Source organism: Cryphonectria parasitica (assembly GCF_011745365.1).
Source record: "Cryphonectria parasitica EP155 unplaced genomic scaffold M406scaffold_3, whole genome shotgun sequence".
In the NCBI taxonomy this organism is placed as follows: Eukaryota; Fungi; Ascomycota; class Sordariomycetes; order Diaporthales; family Cryphonectriaceae; genus Cryphonectria; species Cryphonectria parasitica.
Genome location: NW_024468911.1, coordinates 375662 through 392569, shown reverse-complemented (window position 1 = coordinate 392569; position 16908 = coordinate 375662). Strand labels below are relative to the sequence as shown.

General features: G+C 43.2%; 4 protein-coding genes across 4 annotated transcripts; 1 reads left to right on the top strand and 3 right to left on the bottom strand.

Annotated features, from left to right (window-relative positions):
* Positions 1-4177: 4177 nt before the first annotated feature.
* On the bottom strand, positions 4178-5015 carry M406DRAFT_321341 (uncharacterized protein; the record flags this gene model as incomplete). The annotated part of the gene is made up of 4 exons (XM_040919494.1): positions 4706-5015; positions 4658-4662; positions 4540-4632; positions 4178-4307 (listed from the first exon to the last, which is right to left on the bottom strand). Coding segments are annotated over exons 1-4 (310 nt in total), but the record flags the coding sequence as incomplete, so codon positions are not given.
* A 5308-nt stretch (positions 5016-10323) lies between these two features.
* Positions 10324-11215, bottom strand: M406DRAFT_29095 (uncharacterized protein; the record flags this gene model as incomplete). The annotated part of the gene is made up of 4 exons (XM_040918930.1): positions 10324-10626; positions 10745-10855; positions 10920-11098; positions 11179-11215. Coding segments are annotated over 4 exons (630 nt in total), but the record flags the coding sequence as incomplete, so codon positions are not given.
* A 305-nt stretch (positions 11216-11520) lies between these two features.
* Positions 11521-13423, top strand: M406DRAFT_253094 (Thioesterase/thiol ester dehydrase-isomerase; the record flags this gene model as incomplete). Its single annotated transcript, XM_040916878.1, has 5 exons — positions 11521-11882; positions 11990-12554; positions 12668-12868; positions 12951-13038; positions 13200-13423. 5 exons carry the CDS (start codon positions 11521-11523, stop codon positions 13421-13423), a joined length of 1440 nt encoding a protein of 479 aa, XP_040777698.1.
* A 281-nt stretch (positions 13424-13704) lies between these two features.
* On the bottom strand, positions 13705-14508 carry M406DRAFT_76089 (uncharacterized protein; the record flags this gene model as incomplete). The annotated part of the gene is made up of 1 exon (XM_040925932.1): positions 13705-14508. One exon carries the CDS (start codon positions 14506-14508, stop codon positions 13705-13707), a length of 804 nt encoding a protein of 267 aa, XP_040777697.1.
* Positions 14509-16908: the final 2400 nt, after the last annotated feature.

Below are 16908 nucleotides of genomic sequence, written 5' to 3'. Positions count from 1 at the left end.
GTTAGATACTGTAGCAAGAAGATATTATTGCATTTTAGCCCACTCTATCTGAAAGCGAACTCTAACAGCAGCAAGGAAATTATCAGAGCTCTAAAGTCCCTCAACTTTATCAATGCTATAAACCTGAGCTAGATTTAGAAGATCCTAATGCTGCTAGCATCAGTTTTGGAAATCAATACCTTGCCTGATAGCCAGCTCAAAATGATAGCAGTACTGGAAGCGAACGATCTGTTTCATGCTCTCCTCAAACGAATAGAAGTCTTTCTTCAGATTCCTAAGCATCTATTGAATCAAGAGAGACTTCTTTCCTGAATAGATATACATATAAGAAACGAGAACTAACAGAAATACTGTTTTCTGAATCCAGTTCCACATTCTCTATACATTCTAGTAAGCATGCAACTGCTTGTTTTGATAAAGCTAAAAGCATTTCATCTTCTGATCATAAAGAATAGCTTGTTCCTGAATAGAAAGTAGCTTATAGTTCTCCATTATAGTATTTTTGCACTCCTCCTCAAGATTCTAAGTAAACTTGGAAAACTTGAGGTTGAAGTCTTCAGATTCGAAAGAGAGCGCATCTGAGCTATCCGGGTCTAGATACTCTCAAACACCCTTTCCCTTGCTCTGGAACTGCAAAATGCTGTACCAGGATGAAAAGGAGTAGGTATCGGTATACTTTACCGAGAGTGTAAGATCGTCAGGTTTGCGCTCCATTGTGAGCTTTGATAGAGCATAAGTATAACTGTTTGGAACAAAAGATGTGTTCTAAAAGAATAAGAAGTAAACAGCTCAGTTTGTTTCGATAGATAAGGGGAAGATTAAACCCGATTCTTGCAAACCGGGCTCATAACTAAGGAGAAACGTATAAGCTGAGCATGTGGAAGTAGCTGAATGAGTGTTGAGATTGAATCTATCTAATACAAAAGGAAGATCTTCTAAGTAACTAAACCAGGCTCTGAGATGGTTTATGAGGAAACCAAAACAGAGGGTTAGGGTTAAATATGCCCCATTTTTCACAAGTTACTATTAGACTGATTAGTTAATATTACTAAACAACTATCCGAGATACGCTTTATGCATGAATATCTGCAAAAAGATGTGTAATTAGCTATGGATATTGTTGCAGCAGATAACAAATGCGCATATAATGCTAAATACTAATACAAAGAGTACAAGAAGAGCAACAAGATCTAACTAAAACTTAGCAAGGCATACAAGCTACTACTACGCTAGAGCAACAAGATGCAAGCTCTTTGTAAAGAGCTGTTCACAATTACCAGAAAAGTATCATTTTTGGCTTATAAGCTTGATTTCAAAACTAGCAATTATGATGCTAATGTTCAAGTATACTCAGTAGTCAGCATTCAGTATCTAAGTTGATACAAACCTACTAACAACCCCTTCAATTGCTAACTATCTGAGCCTAGCCCGATTGAGCACAACGAGAACAGCAACAACTCAATTAGATCTGATAAAAACTACTACAAAGTTAATCGCATCATGAATAAGAAGATCAAGCAATGAGGTAGCAAGAATACAGTACAATACCTGGTACGATAGAAGGGATGGTTCTTACAGTACAATCGCTGGAAGGATCTGAGAAGTCTCAAGTGCCCTAGCCTCATCGAGGAATACGAATACGCACACTCCGATAAGGCTACAGAGATTCTCGTAAAGGATGGCCCAGCTGATCCCGTGAAGAGAAAGCTCAGCCAGCTCTTCAAGAAGCCGTTGCCTGACAACAACGAGGATGGAAATGCCGTGCCAGCACGAAGAAAGCGAGGTCGGCCTGCCAAGGTCACAGCCTCCCCAGCTGTCAACATTAACACGTCTAACAACGCGTCTGGAGGCCTTCCTAAGCCTGAAAAGGATGGAAAACAGAGCTCTGGAGCCTCTCCTGGCCTCCGAAGAAGCGCGAGACTGATACGTAGGCATGTGATCCCTAGATAGCTGCTGAGAACAGCAGGAACATTTTTCCGTAGCCGGCACTTGTGGCAGTGGCCATAGGGGCCTCAAGTGAATGAGGCTTGGCTGGCCACCCTGACTCACTGGCCTGGGCCATTCAATGGAAGGGCAGTGAGTCGTCAGGTACGCTAGCCTAGTTGGAACTAGTGCCAATTGCTGGCTCTTATAGAAAGGCAATTGGCAACAGCGTGCCTTGAGATAGATTAATTGAAGAACCATCTTCCCTTATACCATTTGTAGTACACCATAGAGTGCCTTCTACAGTTCAATACTTATTTTAAGAGAATATTTTTGCTTAGTTAATTAAGTTTCTATTGCTAAGCAATATTCACTTAATATTCTTTCTAAACTAGTGTCAGGTGGAAAGGTTGCAAAGGCAATGTAGCGAGGTCTTTTCTCTCTTTCAGGGGTATACAACCAGAATAACATTGAGGCCTAAGGAGCTAAGTTCTGCTCAGCAGTGCTGACGTGGCTAGAAAGCCGCTTTATAGCTGCATATTGCTTAGTTATCCGTAATCCAGCTGGCTTAGCTGGCTCTGAGCCTTGCTGGCACAATCAGCCCTAACAGATTGTTCCCCCTTATCAGGCCTTGTTCTCAAGGCCTTTGAGGCTTCCGAGCTTTCGTTGCTTTCAGGCTTCCGTTGCTTCCAGGCTTCCGTTGCTCCCAGGCTTCCGTTGCTTCCAGGCTTTCGCTGCTTCCTAGCTGCTCCTACGCCTTCTCAATGCTTCAGGCTCTTAAGATCTCTCAGTGCTTCAGGCTTCTCAAAGCTTCTCAAAATCCCTCAGTGCCTCAGGTTTCTCAAAGCCTCTCAAGATCTCTCAGTGCCTCAGGCTTCTCAAGGCTTCTTAAGGTCTCTCAGTGCCTCAGGCCTCTCAAGGCTTCTCAAGATCTCTCAGTGCTTCAGGTTTCTCAAAGCCTCTCAAGATCTCTCAGTGCTTCAGGCCTCTCAAGGCTTCTCAAGGTCTCTCAGTGCCTCAGGCCTCTCAAGGCCTCTCAAGGTCTCTCAGTGCCTCAGGCCTCTCAAGGCCTCTCAAGATCTCTCAGTGCCTCAGGCTTCTAGGCCACCCAAGGTCTCTCAAGATCTCTCAGTGCCTCAGGCCTCTCAAGGCCTCTCAAGGTCTCTCAGTGCCTCAGGCCTCTCAAGGCCTCTCAAGATCTCTCAGTGCCTCAGGCTTCTAAGCCACTCAAGGTTTCTCAAGATCTCTCAGTGCCTCAGGCCTCTCAAGGCCTCTCAAGATCTCTCAGTGCCTCAGGCCTCTCAAGGCTTCTCAAGGCCTCTCAACCATCTCCCTCCTTCTCTTCTAGCTTCGTCCCCGAAGCCTGTGAAAAAAAAAATCTCTTTTTAATCACATTCCAGATATAAGTCTTCCGAATGCAATATTCGCGCTATATATGCTACTCAATTGCTGCTCCCTCAGCGCTTTATCTAAGCACTCTTCAGAACTTAAAGCTGTTTAATATAGATTGCAAGCCTTCTATCAGGAACTTGATTTGCAGCTAAGAAGCTCAGCATTCAGAATAGCATCCCTGCAGCTATAACAGATAATTATAGCTTTCTATCTTGAGAGTTGCTCTCTAGCAACTCTGAAGCTGTTATTATGCTTTGCTTTATTGCTAGATGCAGAAGAATAATTAGTTTGCAATCTAATATTCAAGCAACTTCAGTTGCTAAGCGAATACTCCGCTTCAGCTCTGCGCTCTCGCTTAAATAGCGAAGAGTATACTCTCGAAAACAGAAGATACTCAGATCTACTGCTTACTCACTCTGCTCTCTCGCTTGAATAGCGAAGAATATATTCTCGAAAATAGAAAATACTCAGATCTACTGCTTGCTTACTCTGCTTTCTTGCTCGAATAGCGAAGAATATACTCTTGAAAACAGAAGATACTCAGATCTACTGCTTGCTTACTCTGCTTTCTCGCTTGAATAGCGAAGAATATACTCTTGAAAACAGAAGATACTCAGATCTACTGCTTGCTTACTCTGTTCTCTTGCTCGAATAGCGAAGAGCATACTTTGTTCTAGCTTAGCAACTCGAATGCTCTGAATCTCTTCTAAATGCTTCTTACATGCTGCTTGCATACTGCTTGCTTGCTATTTGCTCTAGCTTAGCAACTCGAATGCTCTGAATCTCTTCTGAATGCTTCTTATATACTGCTTGCATACTGCTTGCTTGCTGTTTGCTCTAGCTTAGCAACTCGAATACTCTAAATCTCTTCTGAATGCTTCTTGCATGCTGCTTGTATACTGCTTGCTTGCTGTTTGCTCTAGCTTAGCAACTCGAATGCTCTGAATCTCTTCTGAATGCTTCTTGCATGCTGCTTGCATACTGCTTGCTCGCTGTTTGCTCTAGCTTAGCAACTCGAATGCTCTAAATCTCTTCTAAATGCTTCTCGCATGCTGCTTGCATACTGCTTGCTCGCTGTTTGCTCTAGCTTAGCAACTCGAATGCTCTGAATCTTTTCTGAATGCTTCTCGCATGCTGCTTACATACTACTTGCTTGCTGTTTACTCTAGCTTAGCAACTCGAATGCTCTGAATCTCTTCTGAATACTTCTTGTATGCTGCTTGCATACTGCTTGCTCGCTGTTTGCTCTAGCTTAGCAACTCGAATGCTCTGAATCTCTTCTGAATGCTTCTTGCATGCTGCTTGCATACTGCTTGCTTGCTGTTTGCTCTAGCTTAGCGACTCGAATGCTCTGAATCTCTTCTGAACGCTTCTTGCACGCTGCTTGCATACTGCTTGCTCGCTGTTTGCTCTAGCTTAGCAACTCGAATGCTCTGAATCTCTTCTGAACGCTTCTTGCACGCTGCTTGCATACTGCTTGCTCGCTATTTGCTTTAGCTTAGCAACTCGAATGCTCTGAATCTCTTCTGAATGCTTCTTGCATGCTGCTTGCATACTGCTTGCTTGCTGTTTGCTCTAGCTTAGCAACTCGAATGCTCTGAATCTCTTCTGAACGCTTCTTGCATGCTGCTTGCATACTGCTTGCTCAACACTGCTTGCTCGCTGTATTCAAGGCTCGAAAGCTCGAAAATCGAAGGCTCGAAGGTCAAAGGCTCGAAGGTCAAAGGCTCGAAGGTCCGAAAAGGATAGTGGTCTGATCGTTTGCTCTGCTCCTGCTCAGTATTAGCGCTGCTCCTAGGGAAAAAAAAAGATAGAAAGCCTCGCCGGATTGCCTCCTTTAAAAGGGCCAGGCCTCAAACTGTCAGGTGGAAAGGTTGCAAAGGCAATGTAGCGAGGTCTTTTCTCTCTTTCAGGGGTATACAACCAGAATAACATTGAGGCCTAAGGAGCTAAGTTCTGCTCAGCAGTGCTGACGTGGCTAGAAAGCCGCTTTATAGCCGCATATTGCTTAGTCATCCGTAATCCAGCTGGCTTAGCTGGCTCTGAGCCTTGCTGGCACAATCGGCCCTGACAACTAGCTGCTATTTGTTTTTTCAGAATTAATAGTAGTTATATGATATATATTCTTATTTGTTGCAATTATAGCAAGTAATATTATTCCTCTTGCTATACTGCTTATTAGTAGCATTAAATTTTATAGAATCAGTATATATAGTGCTACTTTAAGCTATACTGCTATATTAACTGCTATTTTTATATTAAAGTTTCTTGCTTATATTAGCTAGAAATCTTCAAATCTAGCTTTCTTTCTTCTTAAATTTCTCTATTTATTATTCATATAATCAGTTATTAATACAAATTGCTTGATTAGAGAATATTGCAAAGTTCTCTAGCTAATTCTGCTTGAAAATTTTATTCTTAATATCATTCTTGAATTTCTTATAATAATGCTTTATAAGATTCTTATCTTTCTATAGAAATCTTATTAAGAGTTACTTGAATCTAACTATATAAGCAGAAGCTAATTTAATTTGCTTGAGATTTATAAATTGCTAAGCTATAATACATTTTTTATTAAAATTGCTAAAAGTTTTCTTGAAAGCTTTCTTAAAGCTTACAAAGAAATTGAATATATCTTTAATATTCTGAATATATATATCGAAATTATTCTAATGCTTTAAGTAGTTATATAGAAAAAGCTTATATTAAATAAGAGTATTCTTTTCAAAATAAGTTCTTATAAGAATAGTTTTCTTAGATTTCTTAGTAAACTGAATTATATAGTATAAGAAGTATGCTCTGCAGTAAATAAGAAATTTATATAGTATCTTTTAGTTATTATTATATATAGCAAGCTTATTCATCTTATATATCTTTCTAGTATTACTAATAATTATAGAAATAAACTATACCTGCTAAGCTTATTAAACTAGCTAAGCTTGCTAATTAGCAATAATAGCACTCTAAGCTTGCTATTAATTATACAGATTCTGAATATACTAAGTAAGCTAGTATATCTAATTAATTAGTTCTTTCTAAATAAGAATATATAAGAATGAAGAAAATTCTTAAAAAGCTATTATATTCCGTATTGCTCAAGAAGATAATACTGAACTATTCTTAAACAAGAATTATCAAAATGTAATAAGCACTGCAGTAATCCGAAGATTCCAAAGTATACAAAGAGATTTATGCTAACAAGAGCAGTATTAGATATAAGCTTTAAATACGAAAATGCAATTAAGTAATTATACAAGTATTTACTGTCTTTGGAGCTATCAGAGTAGAGAATAATCTAATACTTAGATTAATAACTAAAGAGCTATAAACTGAATCTATCTAATAATAATAAATGTGCGAATATATATTCAGCTCTTTAGTATGAATATATTGGATAGCAACATATTCAAGTTATCCTGCTAGCTCTGAATAGCACATATCCCAAGCTATCCTTCCTAATTGGTTATGCTTGTAACCCTAACCCTGGGCTATGTAATCAATGTTTTGTCAGGATGTTGGATTCTTAACACCTGGTCCTTGTTTGCTTGTGACCTGTTTCGTGACTTGCATGTTGGATGAGTCATAACAAAAAGCTTCGAAAAGGAATTTTAGCTAATTACTTTAATTCAAACATTCTTATTGAAATTAAACAAACAAATAAATACTATAGAATAGAATTCCTAACAAAAGAAACATTCTTATTTAAATTAAACAAACAAATAACTATAGGATAAAATTCCTATTGAAATTAGATAACAAGCTATTTCAATTCCAGTAACTAAATGTTATTTGAAAATCTAAATTGAAACTAATTAAACAAAGAATGTATAAACAAATAAAGAATGTTATAATTTAATTAATAACAAAGAAATAAACAAATTAGTTGAATTAGTAAATTTCTATTGAAAGAAATTCAAAGATAAATAGTTTGTATATTTCCTTCTTAATTCAAGATAGAAATATAGTATTAAGCAATTCAATCAAGCTTTTTAACCAACTATCAACTATTCCAACCAACTAGTATTTCCCTCTTTCTACTACCTTTTGAAGCTGCTTATTAGAAAATATTTCTTTAAATGCTTATGAAAGTTATTATATTTATTATTATTTGTAATATTTTAAGAAATATCTTTCTTTATTATTTTCTTTAAAAGCTAATTCTTTCTTAAAGATACTAAAGCAATCTAAATTGCTATTATTCAGAATTATATTATAAATTAGTTCTTTTCTTCTTATTACTAGTTGTTTAATCTTTCTTTATAATACTTTCAAGAATTATTCTAAGCTTTTCTTATTTGAAAGATATATTAAGCAGTTATTATTATAGCAGAATATTCAGCTAAGATTTTTATAACTAATAGAATCTAATATTTGCTTCGAAAAAATGTTTTTACTTAGCTGATTGAATTGCTATACTTGTATTATATTAAGCTATTATTCTTCAGAAACAGATTTCCATTGTTAAAGCTTCTTGAATTAGTTAAAAGATAGTAGAAAGAGGGAAATACTAGTTAGTTGGAATAGTTAATAGTTAGTTGAAAGGCTTAATTGAATTACTTAATATTATATTTCTATCTTAAATTAAAAAGAAAATATACAGATTATTTATCTTTGAATTTCTTTTAATAGAAATTTATTAATTCAACTAATTTGTTTATTTCTTTATTATTAATTAAATTATAATATTCTTTATTTATTTATATATTCTTTGTTTAATTAGTTTCAATTTAGATTTTCAAATAATATTTAATTACTAGAATTGAAATAGCTTATTATCTAATTTCAATAGAAATTTTATTCTATAGTTATTTATTTATTTAATTTAAATAAGAATGTTTCTTTTGTTAGAAATTCTATTCTATAGTATTTATTTATTTATTTAATTTTAATAAGAATATTTGAATTAAAATAATTAGCTGAAATTCCTTTTCAAAGCTTTTATTTCTTAGTTTAAACTAATCAATAGCTAAGAAGAGATAATTATATTATTCAGTTTTCTTGAAAAAGGATTTATTAACTCTGTTCAATATCTCGATTAGGAAAGCGTAATCCAATATATAAAGAACTTGCTAAGAAACTTATAAAAGATTATTAAGAATAATAATTAATAGAAGAGAGATAATATTATAATCCATCTAGCATACAGATTACAGAATAAGCTCTGCTAGTAAGGAAGACAGGGAATACAGCTCAAAAAGCATAAATATGCTTAAGAAAAGATTAAGTAATCAAGGGTTAGAGCTAAACAGAGGTGAATTATCAGGATTACTAGAATCACTAAGAGCACAGCTTACTAAGCTTACTGAATCACTGCAGTAATCCATAAGATATCACAAAAACAGTAATCTATACTGAAGAGCTGAATATATAAGAATATATTCATTATTACTAGATAAACCACCAGAATATAGCTCTTCAATCATCAATCTAAGTATTCATTTGTTACATACTTGAATAGCCCCAAAGGCGAATGAATAGCACTTGCACGGATTACCCAGTTACAGTTCTGTATTCAGTGGATTCTACTTTGATACTGCTCTTGTTAGCATAAACCTTTTTGTATACTACAGATCTTCGGATATTGCAGTGCGCTCATTACAATTCAGCTCTTCAGTATAGCTCTATAGATCTGATAGCAGATTCATTGATCCATGATATGAGGATCTGAGGATCTCCGAGCAGATCCATAGATCCTCCTTTTATTACAATCCTAACCCTGGGTTATATAATACTGTCTGTTGTCCAACGCTGGGTTGTGACACCTGGTCCCTTGTTGGCAGGGCCTTCTCTGTGACCTGCATGCTGGATGGGTTATAACATGGTTGCTACTTTAATATCGCTCTTGTTAGCATAAACTCTTTGTATACTTTAGGATCTTCGGATACTGCAGTGCATCATTACATTATATCCCTTTCGACAACATACTGGCCCGCTATTGTAAACAATGCACTAATCAGCACCCAAGCTTTCATAATTTGCTCATATATTTGGCGAGATCATAGTTCGGCTGCAAAGGTTGAATGCAGGGATTGGCTGTACTCATGCCTGCTGAGATCTCCTGGGCCTCCCCTTCACTGGCATTCTGAACATCCTGGATATGACCTTGTGCAAGCAAGTTCTTGATGCCATTGTCTGCTGCTTCTGATTCCTCAGTTTCCAGGATAGTTGTTGGAATCTGGCCATGGATCTCGCCCCCGCCATCCTCCCTATTCTGAGAAGAACTAACATCCAAGCAATCATCAGAAGACAATTTCATGTAAAGCTTTATTAGGACCAGAACTTACAGCATTTCCTTGAGATTGTTCGTCTCCAGTGTGCTTGTCACAGGTGCTTTTCGCATTTGGTCTTGAATTCACGCCTGGATTTGCTCAATTTTGAATGGTTCTGGTAGACGGAGAATGATAATAATGAAAGCATCTCGTGTTTCCCAAGTCATATGCCATAATCATCCACATTTATAAAGGAATTGACCAGGGACTTATACGTGATGATGACGTCGGTGTTCCGTAGCTGTTCTGAAACAGGGGCAGCATATACGACGGGAATGCCACGAGCCGAACTGCACGATCCTAGCTGAGCCCGTGTTCCGGGCGATAAGACGTTGAGGCGCCTGCAAAGGCTGCAAAGGGGTGCCCGATTTGGTGTGGTCACGACATTGAGCAAAGAGCTCCTAAAGTAATTATTCGTGTCGGCCGCTCCATGGGACAAGAAGTGTTCACAACCTCGGAGGAGGCTCCTACAATTACTGTCCCGAATTGCATGGTGATCACGGTGATTATAGAAATCTATATCTTAATGATACTGTGAGGTCCTGTGCTGTGAGAACCAGGAACTTTGCTTCTCGGAAACCCATCGAGTATATATTGATCAACGACTAAACAGGTGTCAATAGAGGCTTGAGGTCTGAAACAGCTCTTAGCTAACAGCCCTTCCGGATTCCGAAAGTCACTACCGGGTCAATCATGCAATCTTGGCATCCTTTCTCGGGCCTGCAGCTTTCAGAGCCTTGAACGCCACTATGGTCTCTCTGGTGCTCTGAAGCAGCAGGATGGAAGGTATGACAATCCAGAAGGAGTTGAGCAGAACATAGTATCCCCAAAAGTATGCTCTGTCCGGGCGCGAATATGCCGTTTCCCGCACAAGCTCCTCGAAGGTGCAGATGGCGTAGTACAGAACGTCTCCGTACAGTTGTCCTAAGCTGACGATGAATTGGACTGGGTGGCGGGCAGGGTGGTCGGCAGCAATGTAGTACGCGCACAGTAGAGATAGTGGGCCCCAGAACACTGCCGTGATGGTCTCCATGCATACAGTCTGGCGTTGTGTTGTGTTAGAGCCACATCCTGTAAGGCTTGGGGGAGATTAAGAATAATGAAGAGGTAAGAAACAAGGTGCTGGGGCATTGGCGGAAAGCTGAGAGAGATGTCCTTACAAAAGTATCGGATGTGAGATAGCGGGAATCTGATAGTGAGTACTCTTTCCACATTTGGCCCATCAGACCGCCGTCACCACCCAAGGTGGAGTGGTTGAATGCGAAGTAGCCCTGGAAACAGTGAGCGGCCCAGTTGTAACATGTTGGAGGCGGAGGACAAGGTCTTTCTTCCTACCTCGACGACGATGTGGATATACCCGCAGAGGACAAACCACAGAGCGGTAGCGAGCTCGCTGCTCGGCAGGCCAGATCGCCTCCTGTTGATGAGGAAGAACGCTGGAGATAGCGCAGCTGCACACAGACTACAGAAGTACATCAGAATGGCGGGCGTGGAGAGGGTATTCGCGACGTAGCCTGTAGCCAGGTGAGTATACGAGAAGATGCTCGAGGAGGGGATGGAGAGAAAAGGCCCGAAACGTAGCATCGATACCGACCTTGAATCACGACGCCTGGAGGATAGTAAGGGTGGAGTGGGAGGTCGGGCTCCCCTGAGAAGGCGTGCGCATCCTGTGCGGCCATTGTGTTGTCTTTTGTGAGATGTAATCGAGTATGATGCGCTCCTTCCTGAACGATGATTTAGATGGGCAGGAATCCTCCAGTTGATCTTTCTCTGGGATGGCAAGGGTTAGGGTCGCACAGGGTATTCCGCCTACTCCCTAACACCTCGGGTATTCAAGGAAAGCACGTACTTGACTGGCTCCCCCAGATGTGTTCTCCCCAAAGGACATCGACCATCAACAATCGGCTGTCGTTGGTGTCAGTCGATGAGGACAAGAATGAGTCACAAGCCGGGGCCTCTTGTAGGAGCCATTATATCACCAGTCTGTCGACCACGATGGAGGAGTGCAGCATCTCGACTTTTCCCCAGCGGCCATAAGCGCTGCCTTCAGACAACACAACAGTGGCGGACTGATGGCGTCTTCAGAGGTCTCACAGATGATCGACTGCCTATGCCATGGATCGAGGCCTTCAGGCTCCAGAAGGCTGGAAAGGGTGTAGCTACTGCGTCTGAGGCGCAGCCCCAGGAGCGCGACCTCAGCCCGCGGAGGATGAAGGACAGTTATCACAGGGTCGTCCTACCGCTTGGCCAGGATCCATGGCTCTCGGACCAGTATCTCAACAGCTCGGGACATATCAGGTAATGTTTTGTATATTATACCTAGCCATACAGAAAGCAAATCTTCAGCATCTGGCCTGCTTCAGCTGTGCCCCCTGCTGACGTCGCCGCTCCAAAAACCGTTCAAGGCTGGGAACAATCTTTATGGATTTGGATGCTCTCTCAGGGATCGTGGTATACAAACACACAGGCCCTGGCGTGACTGTGGTGACTGCTGCTCTTGACCGCATCACGATAGCACACCCCCTGACCGAGATCACGGACCTGGAGTACAGCGGGCAGGTCACGTACGCCACCGGGAGGAGCAGCCTCGAGATCACCTGCAGGGTTGCACGTGCAAGGCCTGAGGGGGAGCCCAGCAGGCCAGAGGACGTTCTCCTTACCTGCACCTTCACAATGGTCGCCCTGGACCCTGAGACTAAGAAGCCCGTCAACGTGCCACGCCTCATCTGCGAGACTGACGACGAGGAGAAGATCTTTAGGGCTGGCGAGGCAAAGTCCCTGGCCAAGAGGGAGGTGTCAAAGATGTCCCTGCTGGCCACTGAACCCAACGATCCCGAATCGGCCCTGATCCACCAGATCTGGCTCAAGCAGATCCAGTGGCATGATCCTAATGACCCTTCTCGTCAGCCATCCAATGTCGTTGCCATGTCCTCGACACAGCTATCCACCGCGTCCATCATGCAGCCGCAGGTAAGTTTCTCTCTCTCTCTCTCTCTCTCTCGCTGTGTGTGTGTGTCTGCTTCATGATATGAAATTCTGAACCGCTGACATAATTACTCACCCCGTCCCTCCCTGAAATCTAGTATCGGAACAGACATCAGACCATGGTCTTTGGGGGCTTCCATCTCAAACAGACCTTTGAGCTCGCCTTCTGCGCCGCGGCCAGTTTCGCCCACGCGAGACCTACTTTCATAAGCGCAGATCCTTGTATCTTTCGCAACCCTGTGCCCATAGGTTCGGTCTTGTACCTCACTGCCACGGTGGCCTACACTGACCCCCCCGTGGTGGGTTTCCCTTTTTACCCCATGCGACCACCACTTGATGCGCTGAAAGCCGCTGATTATTCATATCGTATGCATCTACTAGCTGGAGGAGGATGGTAGTGGGCCGCAGCAGAGTAACCCGTCGAAACCAATGACCCGGGTTCATGTGCGAGTCGATAGTAAAGTCAGAGGTAAGTTGTTCTTACTATTACCTCTCTCGACACTGCGAATTTCTTGTGTGCAGTCTAGTAGGATGGCATGATTTAAGTCAGGCTTCTTGCACCCACAGGGTCCATAGTCAGAAGATGCGACCATGTGCTGACCTCTCTTTTTTGCGATTATTCTTATGTAGATGTCGAGCACGGGAATGCCAAGTCGACTGGCCAGTTCAATTACACCTTTTCAGTGCCCAAAGACATCAAAGTCATTCCGCATTCCTACTCCGAGTACATGATGTATATCGACGCGAGAAGAAGAGTTAAACTAGGCGATATGCAGTCTCGCCAGCTGGAGGAGACCGACTCCTCTGTGCAGGAGCGAAAGCGCCTCACCGAGGATGGTAATCTCACCGAATAAGGGATATACAAGCATATATAGACAAGCTAATCCAGCAGATGTGTTGTAATGTTCAAGGCTTTCTTTCCCGTTGTCTTCTTCAACCATGTACAAAGAAATTCAGACCGCAAAATTACTGCCCTGAGTGTGTGACCAGGTCGGCGTCATTTCCGGGGGAGGACCAAAAAGCCGCCGCATAAGATAGGCTTCTGAAACACCAAGCAAGTGGATACAATGCAACCGTCCAAGCAATCGTACAACTCCCTACCAGAGGCTTTCTTGCAGAGGGATTTTCTTCTCCTTCAAGTCATGGTATTCCCTCTAGTTGCTGCTTCCGGTGATGACAAGCGCAGGCTTTTCAGTTCCTGCAGGGGTGGGATGTCCTCCAACATGCCAGCCGTTAGCTTATCCCATAGTATGCCGCACCTTGGCTTGCTGACGCTGGCGTCTGCCGCGGTTATGAGCCTGGTGGGCGTGATGATCAAGTCGCATACGGTGTCGAAGGCCTCCGGGACCAGCTCCTCGTCCAGCACCTGGCAGTCATGGACAACGGCGGCAGTGGTTGTGTGCGGGCCGACGATGCCGATAGAGTACAGCATAGCCCATTCCAGGTCGAAGAAGCCGTGGCCCTTACCGAAGCGGATGCCCTTCTTGTTGATGGCGCCCGTGCCCGTGACCATCAGCCCGACTTTGAGGTGCATGGCGGCGATGTCCTGGAGGGTGACAGGCGTGCCGATCTTCTCCATGCCGTCCAGGGTGGCGGCATATTTGAACAGCGCCGGGTTGTCGATCCGTGAGGGGTCCAGCAGCCAGAAACCCCTGCGGATGCCATAGGTGGTCATGAGGATCTTGACTCCCGCGGCGAGGGTCTTCTCGCGCAGGTGCTCGAGGCAGTTGTCTGGGGTGATGAAGACACAGGTGCATGCGGTGAAGGAGGGGTGGGCCAGGAGGGTCTCGTTGGCCGCCTGGGAGCCCTCGAAGTCGGCGATAAAGCTCGAGAAGTCGAAGTGGAAGCGCGAGTCTGGGAGGGCGACCTTGCGCAGCTCAGTCCAGATCTTGGAGCGGATTTCAGCTTTGTGGTCAGCACCACCGTGAGCAAGAGACATCTCTGTCGGAGATATGTGCTGTAGGTACTATATGTTTGGATGTTCTGATTCGTGTGGGTGAGATCATTAACAGGTCGGTCGACCAGATGAGTCTGGGAGATCAAATACTGAGTAAGTATACTACTGCTTCTACCACTACTACTGGACGTCAGTAGGTGTTGATGGATATATTCTGCTGTTTCACTCAGATCGCTCTCTCCACTGCGGTCTCCCGCCGCCGGAATGTATTGCCGGACAGCCTGGCTATACTCCCACATGTATCGAGGATGACCAGACAAAAAACAACCTCCACACCTTGTTCTCCAGGCTGTGATGTATGCTAGATAAGCACAGAACCTAGTCCTGCATACAACCTTTTTTTTCCTTCTTTCTTTCTTTTTCCCTGGTGCCTTGACGTGCATGCCACGTTCCCGACTCTCTGGGTCAAAGACGGAATGGTGACCTAGGACAGCTGCATCCCGCATGCTACGAGGTGGGTACCATTCCTTTACCATGGACGTACATACGTCTTCTGCAGTGTGCTGTGCATCCGCTTGATCTGCTGTGCATGGTCGCAATCTATGGTCGCAAGTCTAACCTCGTGGCACCACCAATCATTCGTAGTGCTCGTACATACTTTGAAAGGTAGTACTATGGATGGAGCAGCTGAAGGTGCCCGAGGCAATGTACTGTACAAAGCCCGCCCTCCTTTTTTCTCTCATACTTCAAGACTGCATCACGAGAACTGGACGGAAGGGGGGCGACGATATGGCAATGTAAAGGGAACGCGTGATGGAAATGTGTCAAGATAGTCATTCCACGCCATAGTATACGTACTGACAGTAGTTGTATCAGCTGAAATCTGGGGGAGATGCCGGAGGCCACGACGACTAATTTGACCACGACCGCCCATAGTAGGATAGTACATACTTAGTATATATATTGAAGGCCTAATTTGAAAATGCCCCCGAGGGTGCCGAGTCAAGGGCCTTAGCTTAGTACTGTCTCTTTCTTAAAAAAAAAAAAAAGGGGGCTTCTCTACTTACGTATGGAAGTCGAGACGGACATTCAGGGCTCAACCCTGTGAGGATTGCTCCGGATAAGAAGACGTGCAGCGGGAGCTAGTTCCGGCAAAGCTGAGCAAAAGGGAAGATGGGCATGAAAGATAATGTGGCAGCGGAATGCGGCGATGCCCTGTGGCCAGTCTGAGTGAATCGTGGGCGATAACACGGCCATCGCCTGCGCAGTAGGTTCATTATCTTGGAGAGAGATAGAGGGAAGATGGCTTCGACGCCAGTAATGAACCAGACCGTCGTCCAGTCAAGAGATGACGATAAATGCAAGTGGTCGACGATGGTTGCCAAGAGGTAATAGTACGCATTGAGAAATCAAAAAACTGTATCATGAACGAATGTACTGTGCTACGCAAAATACTATGTAGCGGTACTTGTTGCTTGTAAATTGTACGAGCATAAAATAGAATGAGTGGAACCACTCAAAGAGCAGTTCCCACTGCAGAGAAACGTCCCACAGCAGGAGGGGAATCCTTGGGAGTTAGTTCTTGGAAAGCGATTGGTTCCTTTGTTTTCTCCCCCTCCTCTTCATTCTTCCATTCTGAAGTATGTCTTGATGTTTCTCGAAATTTGATAATCTGCTGCTGGTGCTTATGTGCCAAGCCAAATCGGTCCATCTGTCACTTTTTTTCCTCACAGATTCTGTCCTATCCGAGCATGGTATGCACACGAACAAGAAATACCAAGAGGCATGGCGACGCTTATCTCGACGTGCCACCACCTGGGCATTTTCAACCCCACCACACCACCTTCAACCCCTTGTCGTGGCGCGTCCCACCCTTGCCGGGGGGCCCCTTCTTTAGGGCTCAACCGCGGCTCGAAAACCGCCCGCGACGGCCGGTCCGCTATCTCTGCAGGAATGCCAATCAAGGGCCTTCTCGATCGATTCTCTCCAGCTCCCTAGTCCTGTCTAGCAAGGATGACCACCGACCCAGATAAAAAAGAAATTTCTCAAGTTCGACACAGCTGAGAGTTGAAGTGGCCTGTTGTTTCCCTCTTTCCCTCCTCGTTTTCGCTCAGACAAATACATACGACTTCAAAGGGAGGAAAGAAGAAGAAGAGGGGGGGGGAAGGAGCTAACGGAAGGAGAGAAAAAAAAAGAGGCAGAAGTAGACGAATAGGAGAATGACGAGGAAGTAATGATGGGGGACGATAACACTAATTAAGTACTTAATTAGCCTGTCTTGTCTCTTGCCTTTTGCAAACGCTTCTAGAGCGTGTTGGTTTCGGAGGTACGAGAAAGAGAGAGAGGAGGGGGGGTGAAGAGAGAAGAACCAAAATATCCCTCTCACTGCTTCCCATACAAACCATGTACTCCTACTACTTTACTGGTACCAGTCAATCTATA